The sequence below is a fragment of the Eretmochelys imbricata genome, chromosome 3, assembly GCF_965152235.1.
Source record: "Eretmochelys imbricata isolate rEreImb1 chromosome 3, rEreImb1.hap1, whole genome shotgun sequence".
NCBI lineage: Eukaryota > Metazoa > Chordata > Testudines > Cheloniidae > Eretmochelys > Eretmochelys imbricata.
Genome location: NC_135574.1, coordinates 206,916,367 through 206,934,160, shown reverse-complemented (window position 1 = coordinate 206,934,160; position 17,794 = coordinate 206,916,367). Strand labels below are relative to the sequence as shown.

At 40.2% G+C, this 17,794-nt stretch overlaps 1 protein-coding gene across 1 annotated transcript in view; it reads right to left on the bottom strand.

Moving 5' to 3' along the window:
- Positions 1-5,984: 5,984 nt before the first annotated feature.
- Positions 5,985-17,794, bottom strand: part of XRN2 (5'-3' exoribonuclease 2) — an 85,847-nt gene continuing 74,037 nt past the window's right edge. The window contains exons 28-30 of the mRNA XM_077814162.1: positions 17,363-17,432; positions 10,657-10,801; positions 5,985-6,567 (exon numbers count right to left, since the gene is read on the bottom strand). Of these exons, the coding sequence (XP_077670288.1) occupies positions 6,505-6,567; positions 10,657-10,801; positions 17,363-17,432 (278 nt within the window). The 3' untranslated portion in view covers positions 5,985-6,504. The remainder of the gene's footprint in view (positions 6,568-10,656; positions 10,802-17,362; positions 17,433-17,794) is intronic.

Below are 17,794 nucleotides of genomic sequence, written 5' to 3'. Positions count from 1 at the left end.
GGACAGCGGCCGACCCCCGAAAGGGACACCCGAGAGGCAGAAAGCCACGTACTAGGCTGAGTCTTTAAAAAATTAAAAATCAAGGAAATTAACAAGGAAAATAAATTACAGCAACGTGTTTTCTTCCTCCCGCCTCTTCCCGAATACAAAAAAAAAAATACAGAGAAACTCAATAAACCGTTGACTTTTTCAGCAATTTTTCATAATATAAGAAATCGCGGTCGCTCACAAAAAAATTCTGCTTCCGTTTTCATTGTACAAAAGAGGGTTTTTGCCTCTTCATAAAGCAATTTTTGTTCCAAGCTGATCTTTACCTGTCACTTCAGAGAACCATAAATATTTTCTTCTCTCGAAGAAGTGAGGGTGATTCGGTTCCATTATATGACGTAGGTCTATTTAGGGGGTTTTATTTGATCTTTTATTTATTTAGACACTAGTATGTTTTGGGTGTTCGATACGGAAACTCAAGGTACAGAATGATTTAATTAAATAAATCGCGACTGGAGTTAAATGCACTCAAAGCAATTTGTGTTATTTAATTAATGCAAATAAATGGAATATCAGTAACCAGGTGTGCTTCATAAATTATCAGAACAAATAAGTGGAATCTATGCTCCACTAAAGACATATAACCTCAACATGAGAGATTTTGGAGTTTATGATGTTTTTACTGAATGTTTTGGGTCTATTTTTAATCGAACTATTTCTATACCTCCTTGGATGTTTGGGGGGGGGGGGCGGAGGGGAGTGGGTGGTTTGGCTTACATATTTTTGATCTAATATTTTAACTGAATTTTTTATCATCTGCTTTTTTTCCTTCAATATTTTTGGTCTACATTTATAGCCAAGAGATTTTATAATCTGCTTCGCGCTCCCTTCCCTTTTAAATAATTTGGGTATAACATCCTCCATGAGTGTTCGGCCAAAGGGATACTTTTAAATATTTAGGAAAAGTTATTTTGTGATTTGATCGCGAGTATTTCAAAAAGAAGTAATTTTCGGATTCCTCCGGAGGTACGCAAACAATCAAACTGTCTGAGGAATAAATGGCCGGTACTATCGACCCGTAGAATGGTCTCTGGGGGGGAAATATACATATAACTGGAAGGATTTGCAAATAACATAAAGGTGTCTGCTTGTGAACGCAGTGAAAGGATATGGAAAATTCTTGTTATTTTGGTCAATGTACGAATTCGTTTCCGAGACTGAAAATTGGTTTAAGAGTTTATCGTTTAATATAGGAGGGTACTATTTCAATTTAAGATACTCATGATTTATTTGAGAAGGAAGATACATGTTTAAACAACATCTGGGGAAACAGATTCGATAGATACAGATCTATATAATCAGTAACATTTTGCAAGCCTGAGTTTTTCCTCTTGGAACAAAAAAGCTTTGTTGACATCAAGCAATGCTGTAGAGAAAGGGAGCAGATTGAAACCTTTAGGAGAATGTGACCTTCTTCAACATTTCCCGGTTAAAATAGAGATGTCAGGACTTTATTATAATGGAGAAAAGAGACGACAGAAAGAAACAATCCGTTGTCACCGTGCTATAGGGCTGACTACGCATAATGTTTCGCTTGCAGCTTCCAGTGAAATGAGAAGGAAATATAAAGCGATTACCTTTTCTCGACATGTAACAGAGGGGAAATAGGTTTATGTAAAAAAAAAAATCAATTCTGGGTCGGGGTGTGTGTGTGTTCATACATCCAAACACACACCGAGCATATTCGGATTCGGTGATGAGACAGATGGAGCAGACTACTTGTCCATCATCCCTGAAATGTAGATGATTGAATCCGATTCCTGAGTGTGTGTGTGTTTCGGGGGGCGGGGGGGGGGCTTTCTAGCAGAGACAAAGGTGGGCGAGGTAATATGTTTATTGGCCCAACTTCTGCTGGCGAAAGGGAGAAGCTTTCGAGCTCCCACCCAGGGCTCTTCTGCAGAGCCCGGAGAAGTTGGCCCGGCGATTGACCTCCCCCACCTTGTACCATACGGGGAACGCGTGAGCCGGACTCAAAGTTAGCAGCCTCCACGCTGCAGCCTTCCCCCGCCCTTGAGCTGCATTTTCTGGTCAGTCGCCATCGGGGTTCCTTTGGCAACTGGGGCTTCCCAGGCCTGTAGTCCGAATGCCAAGGCGCGGACGAGGTGCAGCTCATTAACTGGAGAGGAGGAGAAGGCTCTTCACCGAGAGCCAAGCGGGAAAGGGTCTCAGAGGAACAAAGCCCCCTCCCTCCCCCGCCCCGGAAGTTTAGGGTGGCCCAGTGGCGACTGAAAGGCTTCCTTGGGCTACCCCCGCCGGTCCGGCCGGCTCCGAGCTCTGGGAAGAGCCTTGAAGTCGACGCGGCTAAGGCGGCCAGCGGGCAGGTAGGAGTGAAACAAACCAAAAAAACCATCCCACCCCCCTTCTTCGTCCCAGAGCGTGCCCTGCGCGTTTGGGGCCAGGGCAGAGCTACAGACCTGGCTCTTTGCTTTGAGTCTCTCCTCGCGCCGGATTAGGGTGTTTTAACCTTTTTTTTTTTTTTTTTTTTTGGGCGAGGCAATCCCCAGCCACGCCGGGCAGAAATTCAGCTTGCTTTGGTAGCACGCGAAGCCCCAGGTGGAGCGGACTAGAGGGGAGTTGGGAGTGAAAAGCCAAGCGCTGGATTTGGAGATCTGGACGTTCCGCTCCATTGCTAATTACTGCCCCCGTCTCTGTTTTCCTTTCAGAAAGAGAGACGCAGCCGGCTCTTACGCCCCGTGCTTGCTACCGCTCCTGTAAGGAAGTCACGGGGAGATTTGGGTCCATCCTGGCTCTGGCCTTACCCCCCACGCGGTATAGCCTAGCGCGCGTGGGTGCCCCGAGGCAACACGTAGGTTAGTTGGTACGTGCTGTGCCCAGCCAGGCGAGGGGGACCCGGGCTGCTGCCAGGCCTGGCCAAGGGGTTACAAACGATCGCGAGCAGCCGGCTGCAGAGAAAAGGAAAGTCCCCCCTCCCCCCACTCTCGGCCTCCAGGGACTGGTCCTGCCTAGTGTCCCCACTTTAAAGGACTTTTTTTTTAGCCACAGACGCGCCAGACCCTGGCATCAGGTGGAATCCAGAGGCCTGTGAGCTCAGTGGCAGGGCTCCCACTGGCTGCCATGGGGGCCTGCATGCGGGCTGGGCGAGGAGAGGATGCGATTTCGAGCCCGCCGCAGGCACCGGGAGTTTTCATCCGGCAAGGGCGATCGGCGCTGGCTCACCGAGGGGGGGTTCCCAGCGAGAATTTCCTCCAGGCTGCGCTCGCAGAGAGGTTCCCCCAGAACAGGTCGTTTGCGGAAATAATTAAATGGCAGCAAACGCTGTTTTTAGAGGAGCGAGGCAGGAACTGGGCGCCCTGCAGTGGAGTCTTTCCCCGCCCGGTGTGAACGGTCAAGCTCCGTCTAAATCACAACGCCGGTTTACACCAGCCCGATCCTGCCCCGCTGGCAGTGCCGTTGCGCTTTCCCGGTTGATTTCAGGGGCTCTGGGGTCATTGTGTTTTATGAAGGCGGCTTTGCACAGGGCTGCTCCCCCCGCGCGTTTCTTGTGAGGACCCGACAGAGAAATCGGTAGATAAGGGTCACCTGCCTGTCAACCCACCAGTGCCCCAAGCCCCTGCAGCCGCTGGCCCCCTTGGCCGACCGACAGCCCGGTTGAGAACCATTCCCTCCAGCAAGGCAAAGATGGGCTGGGAAAGGCCAAGCCCTGGGGCACGGACCTGCTCCCTTTGTTTCAGTGAATCCATGGAAGGGGGGTGAGAAAGGGGCCTGAGGAGCATTGAGGGAGGGAAGTTGACCGGCAGCCCTCGGCCACACTGGACCCTGCACCAGCGTCCCCACTACAGATCCAGGGGCTGTTCGAAGGAGGGAGCAAGAGCAGCCCTTTGTTCCTCCAAAGCCCAGCTCCCCTCCCTCCTGAGTCCCCTCCGCCTCTCATTTCCCCTCCCTGCTGCTGGCTCCCTCAAGATCCACCCCAGGGGCTCCATCAATGTCTTTCTCCCCACCCCCGAGGCTGGGAGCAGAAAGTTTAGAAACTAGACCAACTCAACGAAATGCAGGGAGAAAGGTGCGGTTTTAATGATGCCAGGACTGGCCCAGGGTTATGAGCGATTATAAGCAACCGCTTGCAGAGAAAAGGAAAGTCTTTCCCACCGCCTCCCAAGGACTTTTTTGTTTTTTAAGCCACAGACACACCAGACCCTGGTTGGAGTCTGTGTAAACATGTTCCTATCTGTTCTCAACATCCCCTCAGGAGCAAGTAATCCTGAAAGATTCCAGCCCTGAAATGGTGCTAAAACCAGTTCTCCAAACCCCTCTTCCTCCACCAAAGTTGGTACGGCTAACACGTTAGCCTATTTCTTTAAGCATCACGAGGATGCCAGAGCAGAATGGGCGATGTGGATTCTAGGACCTCGTGCACTATACAGCTAGTATATGGAATCTCACCCAGTAATTCCTGCAATGGAGGGAATTATTCTTCCCTAAGTCAAGCTGATTTTGGCAGGAATAAATCTGAGTTACATCCCTCCCCTGAAATCCTTATTAAAGAATGCACTCTTCCTTTGCCAAACCCAGACATGCAATTGCACACAGGCTAACTGCCCGCACAATAACTGCACTCACAATTTTGATGCTTGCAGACAACTGGCCATTTGCACTCACCCCACACACTAACCCTATGTGTTCATGCAATTGTAAGGACATGCCAAATAAATGACTTTCTGAAAGTCACACCAATACTCCAACTGCACTATCAAATTATATATTTGAATAATTATGCTTGGCAGGAAATAAAGACACTTTTCTGAAGGGGTTAGAGAGAAGCTGCAATGCACAGAACAAACAACAGAAAGTAAGTATACACACAACTGCAATAATTTGCTACAAACACCAGAAATTCCTGACCTACACTAGGTGTGAAAAATGCAAAGCCCAGGTAGAAAGGTGCATTCAGTTTCCATTTGCAGGATGTTTATTCTAGGGCATTTGATTTTAGCTGTCAGTCACATTTGAAAAGGATAAACAAAGGACACATTTTGTTTAGATTTGATGTTAAAAACACCCATACACAGGGGGAGTGCTTTGAGAATGCCTGTATGTATGAAAATTCAGTTTCACTGCTGCTCCTGTTCCGTTCAACACACCATTTTAACGTAATGCACTATAGGCCACTGCAATCTGATGGCATACATCCGTTTCTAACAGTAGGACTACTTTTCGAATCACAATGAAGTATTCTGCTCCATCCCCAATCACTTGCAAATGAATCGAGGTTCATGATTTCTTCCTCTCAAGGTTACGTGGGTCTGGTCTTTTTTCCTGATATTTGAGTATTAACATTTGTGCCCTTGAAGGAGGACGCCGCTTAACTGTCTATATCAGATGGTCCAGGAGAGACAATTTCTTATAACCTTGTGTAAGAGTTAAAAAATACTTACATAGCAAAAGGCTACAGTTACGCACACATACATGTGCATATTAAAGAAAAATATAAAATGAGATACTTAGAGATATTGCATCCATTTTTCAATAGTTTACTTAACCTGATGCATGGTGTATATTAGGAGCAGAGAACTGTTTACTTTTTTAAGGGCAAACTAAAAGGTTTAGAGTCTTTTAAAAATACAGATGTTTATAAAGGAGGATTTTCCAAGCTATTAATTAATACCAAACAAAGAAAGATGTGCATATGCATTTAGATAAAAACTACACAAATATTCCAGAAGAGAGAGTCATAAGCCACTTAATACTAGTGCACATTTTCAAAAGCCACTTCATAGGGCAGTCAAGTAAAAACAGAATATTTCAATATTCAATACACTGAATACAAACCCCTTTGAAAATTACTAAGAAATACACCCATATACTAGCCAGCTAATGGTTGGTTAACCTTTGTATGAAAACGTGATTTTCTGTAAAATATCTGTTAATTTCATATTCTACCAGGTAAAAGGCATAAAAGAGCAAGAACACACCAGACAAAAGTTGAAACATTTTTACTTACAAGTCCAGAAATCAAACTCAAGAGACAAATACATCAATGAAGTGTTATTAAAAAGAATACGGACAAAAGCGTGTCTTTAAACATTGTGTTTTTTAGATTACCTGCTGTGCCTAATTTCAGAGCTAATAAAACCCTATTTCTAGGCATTCTTTAAAAATCAGTATCTATTTTTGGGCTCTTATGTTGTGAACTAAAGGATGTTTTGATTTGCAATTGACAGGCATATGCAATTTATGCTTAGCTAGTAAGAAAGGCAGAACAGTACTCCTACTTCATGAAATGTCTCTCTCAAGCACATAAGTGCTTTACGTCTTCTCCAGTATAGTTTCAAAGCAACATAAAAACCCTCCCCCCCTCCCAAAAAAATCTTATCAGTAAGAAATATACACAGTTAAAACACATATTGCAGTTTAAAAACTACTAGTACATTTCTTAAAGATGCCTTATTTCCACAGCTATTGTAAAAACAGGTTTTGATGACAGAAGACTTCAAGAGTCTAATTCCAGTTGTATCTTCCAGAGGGAGGTGGCAAAGGGTAGGGCCTCCCGGGGCCATATCCCTGCAAACAAACAAAAGCAAGGGTTTATTTTCTGGATTACTGTCACAATAAACAAGTTAGCCTAGCTTCAGACTCCATGCAAAACTGAAACAATACAGCCTTTACACAGAAAGATACCAAAGAAAGAGCTAAACATCTCTTAATAGTGTTTACAAATGCTCTCCTGGATACACACACTTCAGCTTCTACACAAGGAGTGAGTTCTGTTCAACACCAACCTCACACTTCCATGTGTGTTGGAAAAGATTTAATAATCCTAAACGAGAAAGCAAAAAGTCAAAAGGCAGCACTGAGGGTGATTTGAGCTGCAGAAGTAACTGCTAACCTTTTGCTTTCAGTAATAGTGGAATTTAAAAGGTGCAAAATGAAAACAAGGACAGGATTTGAAAAGCAAACTTTGTAAATCCATGAAGTAAACGAGGCTCTGCCATTATGTATATATAGACACTCACGTGTGCGCACACATTTTACACTAATAGTGGAAAGTAGAATACCTTCAGTATGCACAGTAAGGGTATGCTTTGACACCTAGGATACTTCTATCCTAGTTAGGCTTCATCTTAACCTATCCATTATGATTAACTTATACAGTGTTTTGTCTTTATTTCGATTTCATTTACATAAAAGTACAAGTCTGTATATTTTAGCTGTAGACAACTGATCTTCTGCCAAAGCAAAAACCAGATACATGAGACTTTTCTTGTTAGATGCATTTCTGTTGTGCTGGCTTCTTGCAGGCATCAGTTCTGTTTTAAAGAGCATTTTAAATACTAGGTGACATGATAGCAATGCATGTCAACTGACTGAGTACTGAGAGTACAAAAGACTTCAAGTAAAGTGGTTACCGCTTTAGATATAAATTTGTATTTAATTTAGTTGCCACACCCAATATATCAGATTCATGGTGATAAGCTTATCTGAGGGGAATTTAGAGAAGTCAACTTGAATCTCCCTCCAAACTGAAAATGTGGTGCCTACCATTGTTACCAATAATCCCAAACTTTACCATAGGAGGTCAAAGGAAAGTTGCAGAGGGAGGATGAGTATCCAATTTTCCAGCCTGATTTCAATGCTCTCCCCTCCCCCAAGCCCTGAGAATACCTCATTCCTTTTTTATTTATCATCACAACTGCTCATATTGTGGACTGGTGCAATTATGCATATATTCTTTGCTTTCAAGCTTCTTGGAGAAGATGCATTTTAAGTAATTCTATTAGAGATTTCCAGAACTGACCCTGTCAATACACATCTTTTCGCAAAGTTCAGCCATTATACTTAAAAAGTGTGGTGTAGATGAAGAAGGTTCTGGTATGGTTTAACAAACCAGTGTAGACAGAATCACACTATGTTAAAAGATGTGACAGCCCAGTCAGTGCCCCAGGCTAGAACCCACACAATCTGATCTCCTCTACACAGGCCAAATAGTGTTAAAACATGGCTTGTCTACAGCAGAGTTTCACAGCCATTCCTGAGCATTTTAAACTTTGCTAACAGGCCTATACCTGATAAGCCCACTTCTTTCCTACCATACTCCAAACCAGAGAAGCAGCTTGAGCTAAAGACATTACCAGACTGATCTTTAAAGCTTTGTGACAAGGTCCTTAGTTCAAGGAAAGATCCCACTGTTGCTAATACAGGTTCAGCTGAACTAGTGTAGAGTTAGATCACCTGCTGGCTGCAGGTGTTTCAGCATCATGTAATCCTGCAAAACTAAGAGACATGAGGATGGAAACGGTGTTGGCCTCCCTGGGGCTCCTATCACTGATTCAGCTGAATCAGCCTTGGCTAGAGTGGGAATTTTATCAAGAATTTCCCTAGGGCAGAGATGGCCAAAGCAGCTTCGTTGTTGTCACACACTTTGGTTGATGCCACATTTGAAATGTTCATTACAAAAATTACATCTTCTTGAAATGGGGCTATTTAAACATGCTTACCAGAGGCTCCCACAAATGTATATTATGCTGGTATGTGTCTGTGTGTGTGTATATATGTTATGAGTTGCTTTAAAGAATAGCCACAGTACAAGTCATCAACTCATTTATAGATCATTCAAGTAAAAATGACCCACTGTAATAGAGAAGGGAAACATGATGCGGCGAAAAAGCCATAGCAGGAAATTCACACTAGCAAGCACTAAATGACAACTGTCCAATGATCTTAATAGGTTTATTAGAGAGACAAGGTGGGTAAGATAATATCTTTTATTGGACCAACTTCTGTTGGTGAGAGAGACAAACTTCTGAGCCTCAGAGCTCTTCTTCAGGTCTGGGGAAGCTACTTAGAGAGTCATGGCTAAATACAGGATCAAACAGATGTTTAGCATAAGTGGTTAGCACATACTAGTTGATCCAATAAAAGATATTACCTCACCCACCTTGTCTCTCTAATAACCTGGGATTGACACCACTCCAACAATATTGCATATTGAATAGACTTGTAGGTTAACAAAATGGAATTTTCAGAATTAAGTGCATAATTTTATCATTAGACACTGAAATGTAAGTTTGTATCCAAGCAATTATCCCAGCAAAGCAGATATGGATATTGACTCATCGTTGTATTACTCGTTTTACACTGGCATAACACTGAATCCAATGAAGTTACTTCAATTTTACTGTGGTGTAAGGCAGATTTAATGCAACTGATTCATCAGTATCAGGTTCCCAATTAAATGGGTTTTATTTTATATTTATAAAATGGGAAGAACAAGAAGATTGGGTAGTTATCCAGCATGTGGGGTACAGGCCAGAACTTATCCTTCTGATAATAACCATATCCTACAGCTGGGAGCAGGGGAGTATGAGAAACTACTTTAAAAATTAACAAAAATAAGGAGAAAAGTATCTTCAAGTTTCATAGCTTTCAGCCACATTGCGGGGGGGGACGGGGACGGACACAACTGTGCATCCTGGTGCGTTACCCATTTATTGGGAAAATGGAGAACGTGTGCATGTGTGGGGAGAAGGGGTTCAATATGCTGTCGTTTTTGGTTGTTTATTAAATTTATGTTGTACTTTTTAAATGATGGCAAGACCACCTCAGGTTTGAATATGAACTCTCTAATGTTTGCTAACTTAAATCTAAATAAGTAACTTTAGTGTGTGTGCATGACTGTGCGTGTGTAGGGGAGAGAGGCTTGGCAGAATTCAATTTGCTTTTTTATAATTTCAACAGATAACACTGACGATATTTAAGCTTTTTTCCCCCTCTTTATCAATTTAAATGTTCACAGTTGAATGAAATTATGGGGCACTCATACAACTTAATGACAGAGTTTATATTCAAAAAATTAAAGTTTTATAACTTAATATAAATCAGGGGTTCTCAAACTGGGGGTCGGGACCCCTCAGAGGGTCGCAAGGTTATTACATGGGGGATCACGAGCTGTCAGCCTCCACCCCAAACCCCACTTTGCCCCCAGCATTTATAATGGGGTTAAATATATAAAAATGTGTTTTTAATTTATAAGGGGGGGGGGGTCGCACTCAGAGGCTTGCTATGTGAAAGGGGTCACCAGTACAAAAGTTTGAGAACCAGTGATATAAATTGTCGTCACTACGTGTCAAAAATATACAAAGTAAATATCCTTTAAATCCAACTCCAGAAAGCTCTCCAGCAGCATTTTTTATTTTGCCTCGCTGTAAGTTTTGATCATCACTGATGGAAATATTTTATTCATCTGTTTGTGTGTCTACAGTGAAATGAACCGTTACCGACAGTTACCAATGAAAACTGAATCCTTCCAAGACTAGCTAGCTACACACATGCGTACACGTGTGCACTTTTGGCTATTAGGGTCTAGTAGCCCAATAGTTTCCAGTCTAAGTCAAATCAGTATCTTTCAGCAAAAAGAAAAAAATTCTAACTATAGATATTCTAAATTTAGGGGTTTGATATGTCCTTCAATTCACCTATGAGGATGTGTTAAAGACAAACCCCTAAAACAGAACCACGTTAAGATTCAAAACAAAACAGAAGATTCTACTTGGCAGAAACATTTGCTGTGAGTATTTTCCCTTTTCCCATAACACAGATACTGCACAAGTGACCCAGAAGAAAACAACGTACAATCACACAGTGCTTTATTACCTGTCTTCCTCTATCCATTCGATCATCAGGTCTGTGGGGGTAATTCATTGGTCCACCTAGTCCTTGGTACTGATTTTGCTGGAATGCTGCACCCTGGGATTGTAGCATGCGGTTCCAAGATAGAAGAGGGGCAGCCCCAGAATTTCTGTGTAAAGAACATGTGTATTATAGCATGTTATTAATGTATATATAACGCCATATTACAAAACCCAACTTCTTATAGACGTATAATAAATGGTTCGATTTGCTTAAGCACAGATCTATTGTGTTAATTGCATAGCCATATTACAATCTACGGGAGCTACAAGTGCCTCTAAATGATTTGGCCCACACTCTGTAAGGAAGAAGCCCTGCACAATTTTAACTATCAGACCATGTTTACACACTGCTTCACTCTCAAACATACTAAGGTGAAGAAACAGATGCTTTTGAAAGAATGAAAATTTAATTTTGCAGAGTCAGGGATTTTTTGAACTCCCTAGAAGGATTTTGCTCATCCTGTATTTTAGAGACAGGTTTGCCAGTCTGTTTGAAGTGACTGCCAATGTAGATTTGAAACAAAACGTCACTGCGTTAGCTAAATGTAACACACTATCCAAAGAGTAAACATGTGCAACACAGGAGAATGAAGCTTTATTTTCTAAATGTCCAGACTTTGTGGGAGTCCATTCTTTCTAGTTAATTGCAGGTTGTAAATGAATTCTTACTGCCGAGTATTTTGAATCTAGGGTAGGGGCCTTGGCTGTTTTTTCCCATCCATTATTCTGCTCAATATGTCAGAAGGTCTGATCGGGAAGAAACCTTTTCAAGTTCTATTGATGCAGTTTTCAATTGACCATGGTGACCTAGCAACATAAGCACTAATTGGCATGGACTGACTGACATTTGCTGTACAGTTTATATGGGAACACAAATTCAACATCTATTTTAACCTAGTTTCTCATCCTAGATTACTAGCAGCAAGAAATATTTTATTGCCTTTAAGTAGCTAGTCTAAAATTACAAATATAAAACAGGCAGATCCAATCCTTGTTTTATTACAAATATTAATAAAAATAATATAGCCATGTACTGCTTAGGACATGATCTCTCCAATGCTAGAGAATTAAAAATCATATTTTCTGCAGAGAACACACCACAGTGTGTTGAGGGGAAAGAGAATTAATTAGAAAATTAGATATTATTCACCACAATTCATACACAAATCCTGTAAATTTAAATCTGTTTTGGTTACTGTTCAACATGTGTACATTGATATTCTATTATGATCTCTGAGCAAAGGAGGAAAGTAATTAGCCTAAAATATCAAAATATTGGACAACTGATGTATGGGGTAACCGTTTAATTTTAAAATTGATTGTAATGACACTAACTTCAGTATTACTTCCCTTGTCTTTGAAAAACCCGGGGCTGGATCCATTTGATTAAAGATACTAAAAGTCATCCCTGCCAGAACTCTACCAAAGTCAATGAAGTGACACCGAGGCTGAATTTGGCCTACTCTATTCAAGCAAGCACTCAGGGTTTTAAATAAGGTGATCACATTCTCCTTCTTGAAGTTTATACAAGCATATTACACATAGCCACCTGTAAGACAGCTGAAAGATCAGTGTAGGGCTTACTGAGGGAAGGACTGGTGGGGGTAGGGAACGTTTTAATGTGGTTTAATGTGAACTTCACTGATAGGAATGGGGACATAAGTCTATATTAAGCCAATGCACTGATCATGGCAAGCTGTTTCTGAGAACCCAAAACACAAAAAGGTAAATATAACAAGATGGGGGAAAGTACATATTTAAAGAGGGGCTTTCATGTTTAAATTCCTATTCCCATTCATTTTAGGTTTACATTGTAAAAACTGCATTATGTTTACTTTGTCTGGCCAGATTTTAAGAACAGTTATGATGTCCAAAGCCTAGGCAATGAGAACTCTTACTGTCCACAGAGAAAAAAGGACAAGATTCCTAGTATGAAGTATGACTCTTTCATGCTGAATGCATAGTTGGCACTTACAAGCAATATGCAAAACGATATTTACTGAAACAGAACTAAATGTTGTACAGAAGCAAAACCTTAATTACTGCTGAATTATACACCCCTTTTACCTATTTTTTGTCTCAAACAACAGACAATGCATTCATAAAACGTTATCTGAAACATTTACTAGTCAGGCCAATACTGTAATTATTTAAAATCAATGGCAGGATGAATTAAGCACTCCAGATTACCTAACACTCGTGCGGAAATATTCCTTTTGCTTAAATACATGTTCAGCAATATTTTTATTTCAAGGAAATAATATCCTCCTCTTAAGGCAAAACACTGGATTCAAAATATGTCTTGATATTTTGTCAGATAAATTATAGTGGCGACAGCAGAAAATTCCATCAAAGCACTATGAACATTAAGTAGCATGAGCTTTGGTTTTCATTAACTAACAATCCCTTGATTTCAGTAAGTTTGTCAACATTTCCATTATAAAGTCACTACGCCACAAAAGTCTATGTAAGCATAGGCTTCTGTAAGGTCTCTCCTAATAAAATTGTCAAAACAGATTCCATTTAAATGAATTTTTAAATTCTATACAAATGCCAAGGGACTGTGGTTAAAATGCATTTGTGCTTTTGTAACTCAAGGTGATCTTAAATAAGGAGTTAAAATTATTCAGGCAGTCAGTGCATAACATGAATTTGGAGTATTTAACTCCCCCCAAAACCATCCCAAGCAGTGATTAAATAGTCAATATGTTGATTTTTAATAAGACAATATGCATGTGCAGCAACAATTATTCATAAAGGATTTTGGCAATTCACAGTTATTGCACACAGGGCAAAATTTACACAATATATTTTTGTATTAGGCAAAACATACATTAACTTCAGCAGTGTAATTTTGTAAGTCTGCAGATTAGGAGTGTTTACTAAGATGGATCGACAATGTACTATGAGTGTTCCTTAGATTTAAAAGCTTGTTAGACACTTCTGTTGTTTTCAAGCCACTGTAAAAATGAAACAGCTATGTAGTATGATTGGAAGATTTTAGCTAAACCTGTTAAGTTACTGAATATTTATATAGCATCTAACATGTTCAAAATGCTGTGCAAGTACTATGTAGTATTAGAAGTAACCAAACCAGCATCCAGACTTCTATTCTGTTCTTCACTCACTAGGTTATGTACCTTATTTATATGCCAAAACCGTATTAATGCAAGATTACAGTTGACATTTTAATCTGACAAATCAGGAAATTAAAAGTTACAGTTCCCACAGGAATAAATTCTGTGCTATTGTGCATATGTATTACTATAGGATCTAGGCTCTGTCTTAATATACAGCTTGACCCCTTAATATACATGCAGTTATACAAAGTCACAGACAGAAGGGCAGTGCCCTTTGTGCTGTATTTGAATTAGGACAAAACATGATATATTACCCAGTATTGTATGATTGTGTAATGAAACCGTAACATGCATGGTAAGTGACAGTTATGGTTGCTTTAGGAAGGTGTTTCATAGTAAGAAAATGTTAATATGTTTCAGACCTGATTTTCATTGGAGATTTCATCCAAGCACAGACTAAAACGATCCTAGCTTAGTTTAGATTTTCCAGTTATGCCATTAATACCCATAGTGAAATGATGGTGTTCTCTTCCCTGAAATGCGAGGGTCCAACCCAGATCTCTCAAGGTTTCTAGTGTTATGATCAACATCGCTCACAAACAATATTAAAAATATATAAGGCTTCTAAATTAAGTCCAGCCACTGCCATTGGAAAAAACAAGCCTAGAACACAAAGCATTCTCACACAGCAGTACTGGAACAATTTTTATAGTGGGGGCACTGAGACCCATTGAACCAAAACTGTCATCTCTGTATATAATGGAAACCACTTCAAGCCAGTGGGTGCAGCAGCACGCCCAGCATCTCTAGTTCCAGCACCTATGTTTTCACATGCTTATTCAGTATTAATTAGGCCTTAAATGCTTTAGATTTTAGATGGACTGTATCAGAACTTCTCAGATCAGTAAGACTCTTTGCAAGTACGCAGCAGCTGCTCTGTTCAACAGTAACTTCCTGCGGTTTTAATAATTTATTTCCCCTACATATACTTTGAGACTCTCACACCACTGGTTCTAAAAACGTAAACACTCCTGTACAGACAACATGCTCATTTTGATTCTGAGAGAAGCATTTCATAAGCACCAAGTTTCCCTCCAGCAAGCCAAAAATCTGACCACCTTCAATCCAGCCTTCCAGACATCTTTGAACCGGCTTCACTGAGCCCTCAAGATTCATTGTCAGGGATGGGACCACATCCACATTCCCTGCTGGCTGTTGTAAGTGGAGGAGGTTCCATTCTCCCAGTCCTGCCTCCTTTAGGTGAAGAGTTTCTTCCTGATTGTGTTGCTCCCGCCCTCTGTTATGATTTCAATGCCCACTTGCTTCCCAGTTTGCCCCAACCCAGGCAGAACAAGAGGAGGAACCATCAGCAGCAGCGGACAGTGGCAAAACAGCACATGGACAGCAGCCTCACAATGCCACAAAAACTTGGTGGCCACTTCCCTCCTGCTGGGTAATTATCAACAAGTTGAAAACCACTACTCTATAGGGCATTAGAACCAATAAAATAGTCCCAGGTCTAAAGTAGTATCATGTCTATTACAACCAACTCTCCCCCAATCTCAAGTCCTTTAGAGGCACTGGCAGAGAGTCTGTTCAACTATGCAAATATTCACGCCCATCACCTTTTAGATGCATGCTTAAATCAGTAAGGCAAGTAATTTAATGTCCGTGCTCAGTGCATTTAAACATTTTAAACTTTTTTTTGTCTTCCTAATCAAGTATCTTCATGAACATAGTGAGTGTATTTGTCCCCACTGGGGAGCTAAGTCAAGCAAGCTAGTGGTTTTATAAACCAAAGAGGTATGAACACAAAAAGTACCAGAAAAAAAAAAATCTTGAATTGTGAAAAGCCACCTTATTTTCATTTCAAAGCTGGAAGGATTTTCTGCAAACTTTCCAAAGAGATTCCCTTCTTGGCTAAGCCATGACATGAACAACTTCAGTCCCATAAAGTAATTGGAGGAATACTGAAAATGGAAGTTTAAGAAATGAATGGTGATCTCCACATTGTAACATTACTAACACACTGCACAACGTCCACATATCCCACCTCCTACAATACTGAAAGCACATTGGGTAAGGTTAAGGACCCAGTGATGCCACCATATACTAGACTAGACAATATATAGCTGTACAGCCAGATGTCTGGACCCTAAGTACAAGCATCTTTCCAATGTTAAAAAGGAAACTAAGTCCTGTGCCCCCATGCCAAGACCTCCCCCACTATTAAAACTATACTACACACGCCCGCACGTCAGGATTGGTTGAAGAGGTGGAAGTATGAAGTTGGAAATCCAGAAGCCCAAACAGAAATTTTAGTTCAATTATACTGAATCAGTGAAATTAGCCGACCAATAGAATGAAATTCCTAGCACTGTAAAAAACCATTACAAGTTACCAAAACACACAGTACTGTTTCATTAAAAAAAGAAAACAATAGCTACTTGTGAAGCTACTTTTAGTTAAGATCAGGTATTTCAGTTTATTACATTGTTGAATATAACCCTGAAAATAAAGTTTATAAGGCAAGATTCCACATTAAAGATGGCAAATTAAAGTGAAACTGAACTGATTTTGAGAGAGATAAAAATGTTGCCATGGAAAGTATGCGTATTTGTTAACAGCCAAACAACTTTTCCCCAGTCTGATTCTTTTCAGCATTAACAGCTGTAAGTAAACGTAGCATATGTAAAAGTTAGTGTCCATTTTAAATCTGTATTCTAAAATTGCACTATATATATATTAATATAATTATTCATAGCATTCAGATATCCTGGAGTTTGTAAAGTCCTTCCGACTTAAGGGCATACAACTTATCAATGAAGGAACACATGTAAAACATCCCTTATTATCAAACCATGTCACATTCTTTCTATTCCATGGTACTTATTGGACTGCAGATTCTATAATCCTCCTCTGAGTCCCTTCTGCATTTAATTCAGTTCAGTCTTAAGTAGTTAAAGAAACTGTTTTCAGTGGCAACTAATAACTACTGACCTACAGTGACACTACCCTACAATAGGCTTGTCAGGCCTGAAAAAGTTGTACCAAAGAAGCTGATTAGGACTTCAAGAGGTTTGTAGCAAGAATCAATGGCTAGTCTGTACTAATGCTGTGGTTCCAGCACAGAAATGATAAAAGTGGAACACAATTAGTTATGCCTCATTAAGCTCCACAACCCTCCTAAAAAGAAATTTGTTTAGCCTGTACAAAAATCTAATGCAGTTTTAAGCTCTCTGTGTTGAATTTCATGGTATCTCAAAAGCTTCAATAAGATAAAGGCCAAAGATCCAAGAATGGTAACCAAAGCATCAACAGTAAAGTTAATTTTGAAGTTTCTGGTTTTTAATAGAACGTGGTTTTCTCTTTCTTTCTTAGCCAGAAACTCAATCTTTTAAAAAGAGAAATACTGAATTTCACACCCCAGAATAAAAATACATCATGGATTTAAGATCTTGTAACAATTTGTTTTTAAGAGTTAATAAATTTAAATAGAAAATTAAAAGCCTAGTTTTTAAGACTAACAAATAACATTTTGTAGACTATGAGGGAGCTAAATATTTAAAAGCTTTTTACAAAATTTACCTTTCATATCTCTGTGGCGGCTGTTGAAACAGAGGTGTGGGACCACGCCATGATTCTTGGGGCCGTAGATCTGTATAATGAAACAAAAAAGTCAAATATGCAAAAACCAGTCCCATACATCACTTATTGTCAAGTAGGTGTTAAAAACAAATTTTAAAAGTTTCAGAGTACTAACAAACCCCCCAAATTGGACTTGCTGCCAAATACTTTTGAGCCAAATTTTTACTCTACACTGGTGTAATTGTAAAATAATTCCACTGACTTCAGTGGAATAACTGTGACTTGAAACCGGTGAAAGAGCAAAATGTCTCCATTCGTATCTTATTGATATACACAATGGAAAGCTAAATTTCAGGTAATCAAGAGGAAAAAAATTACAATTACTGGGACCAATACACTGGTTAATGTTTTAAACCTCTGAAGGAATACATT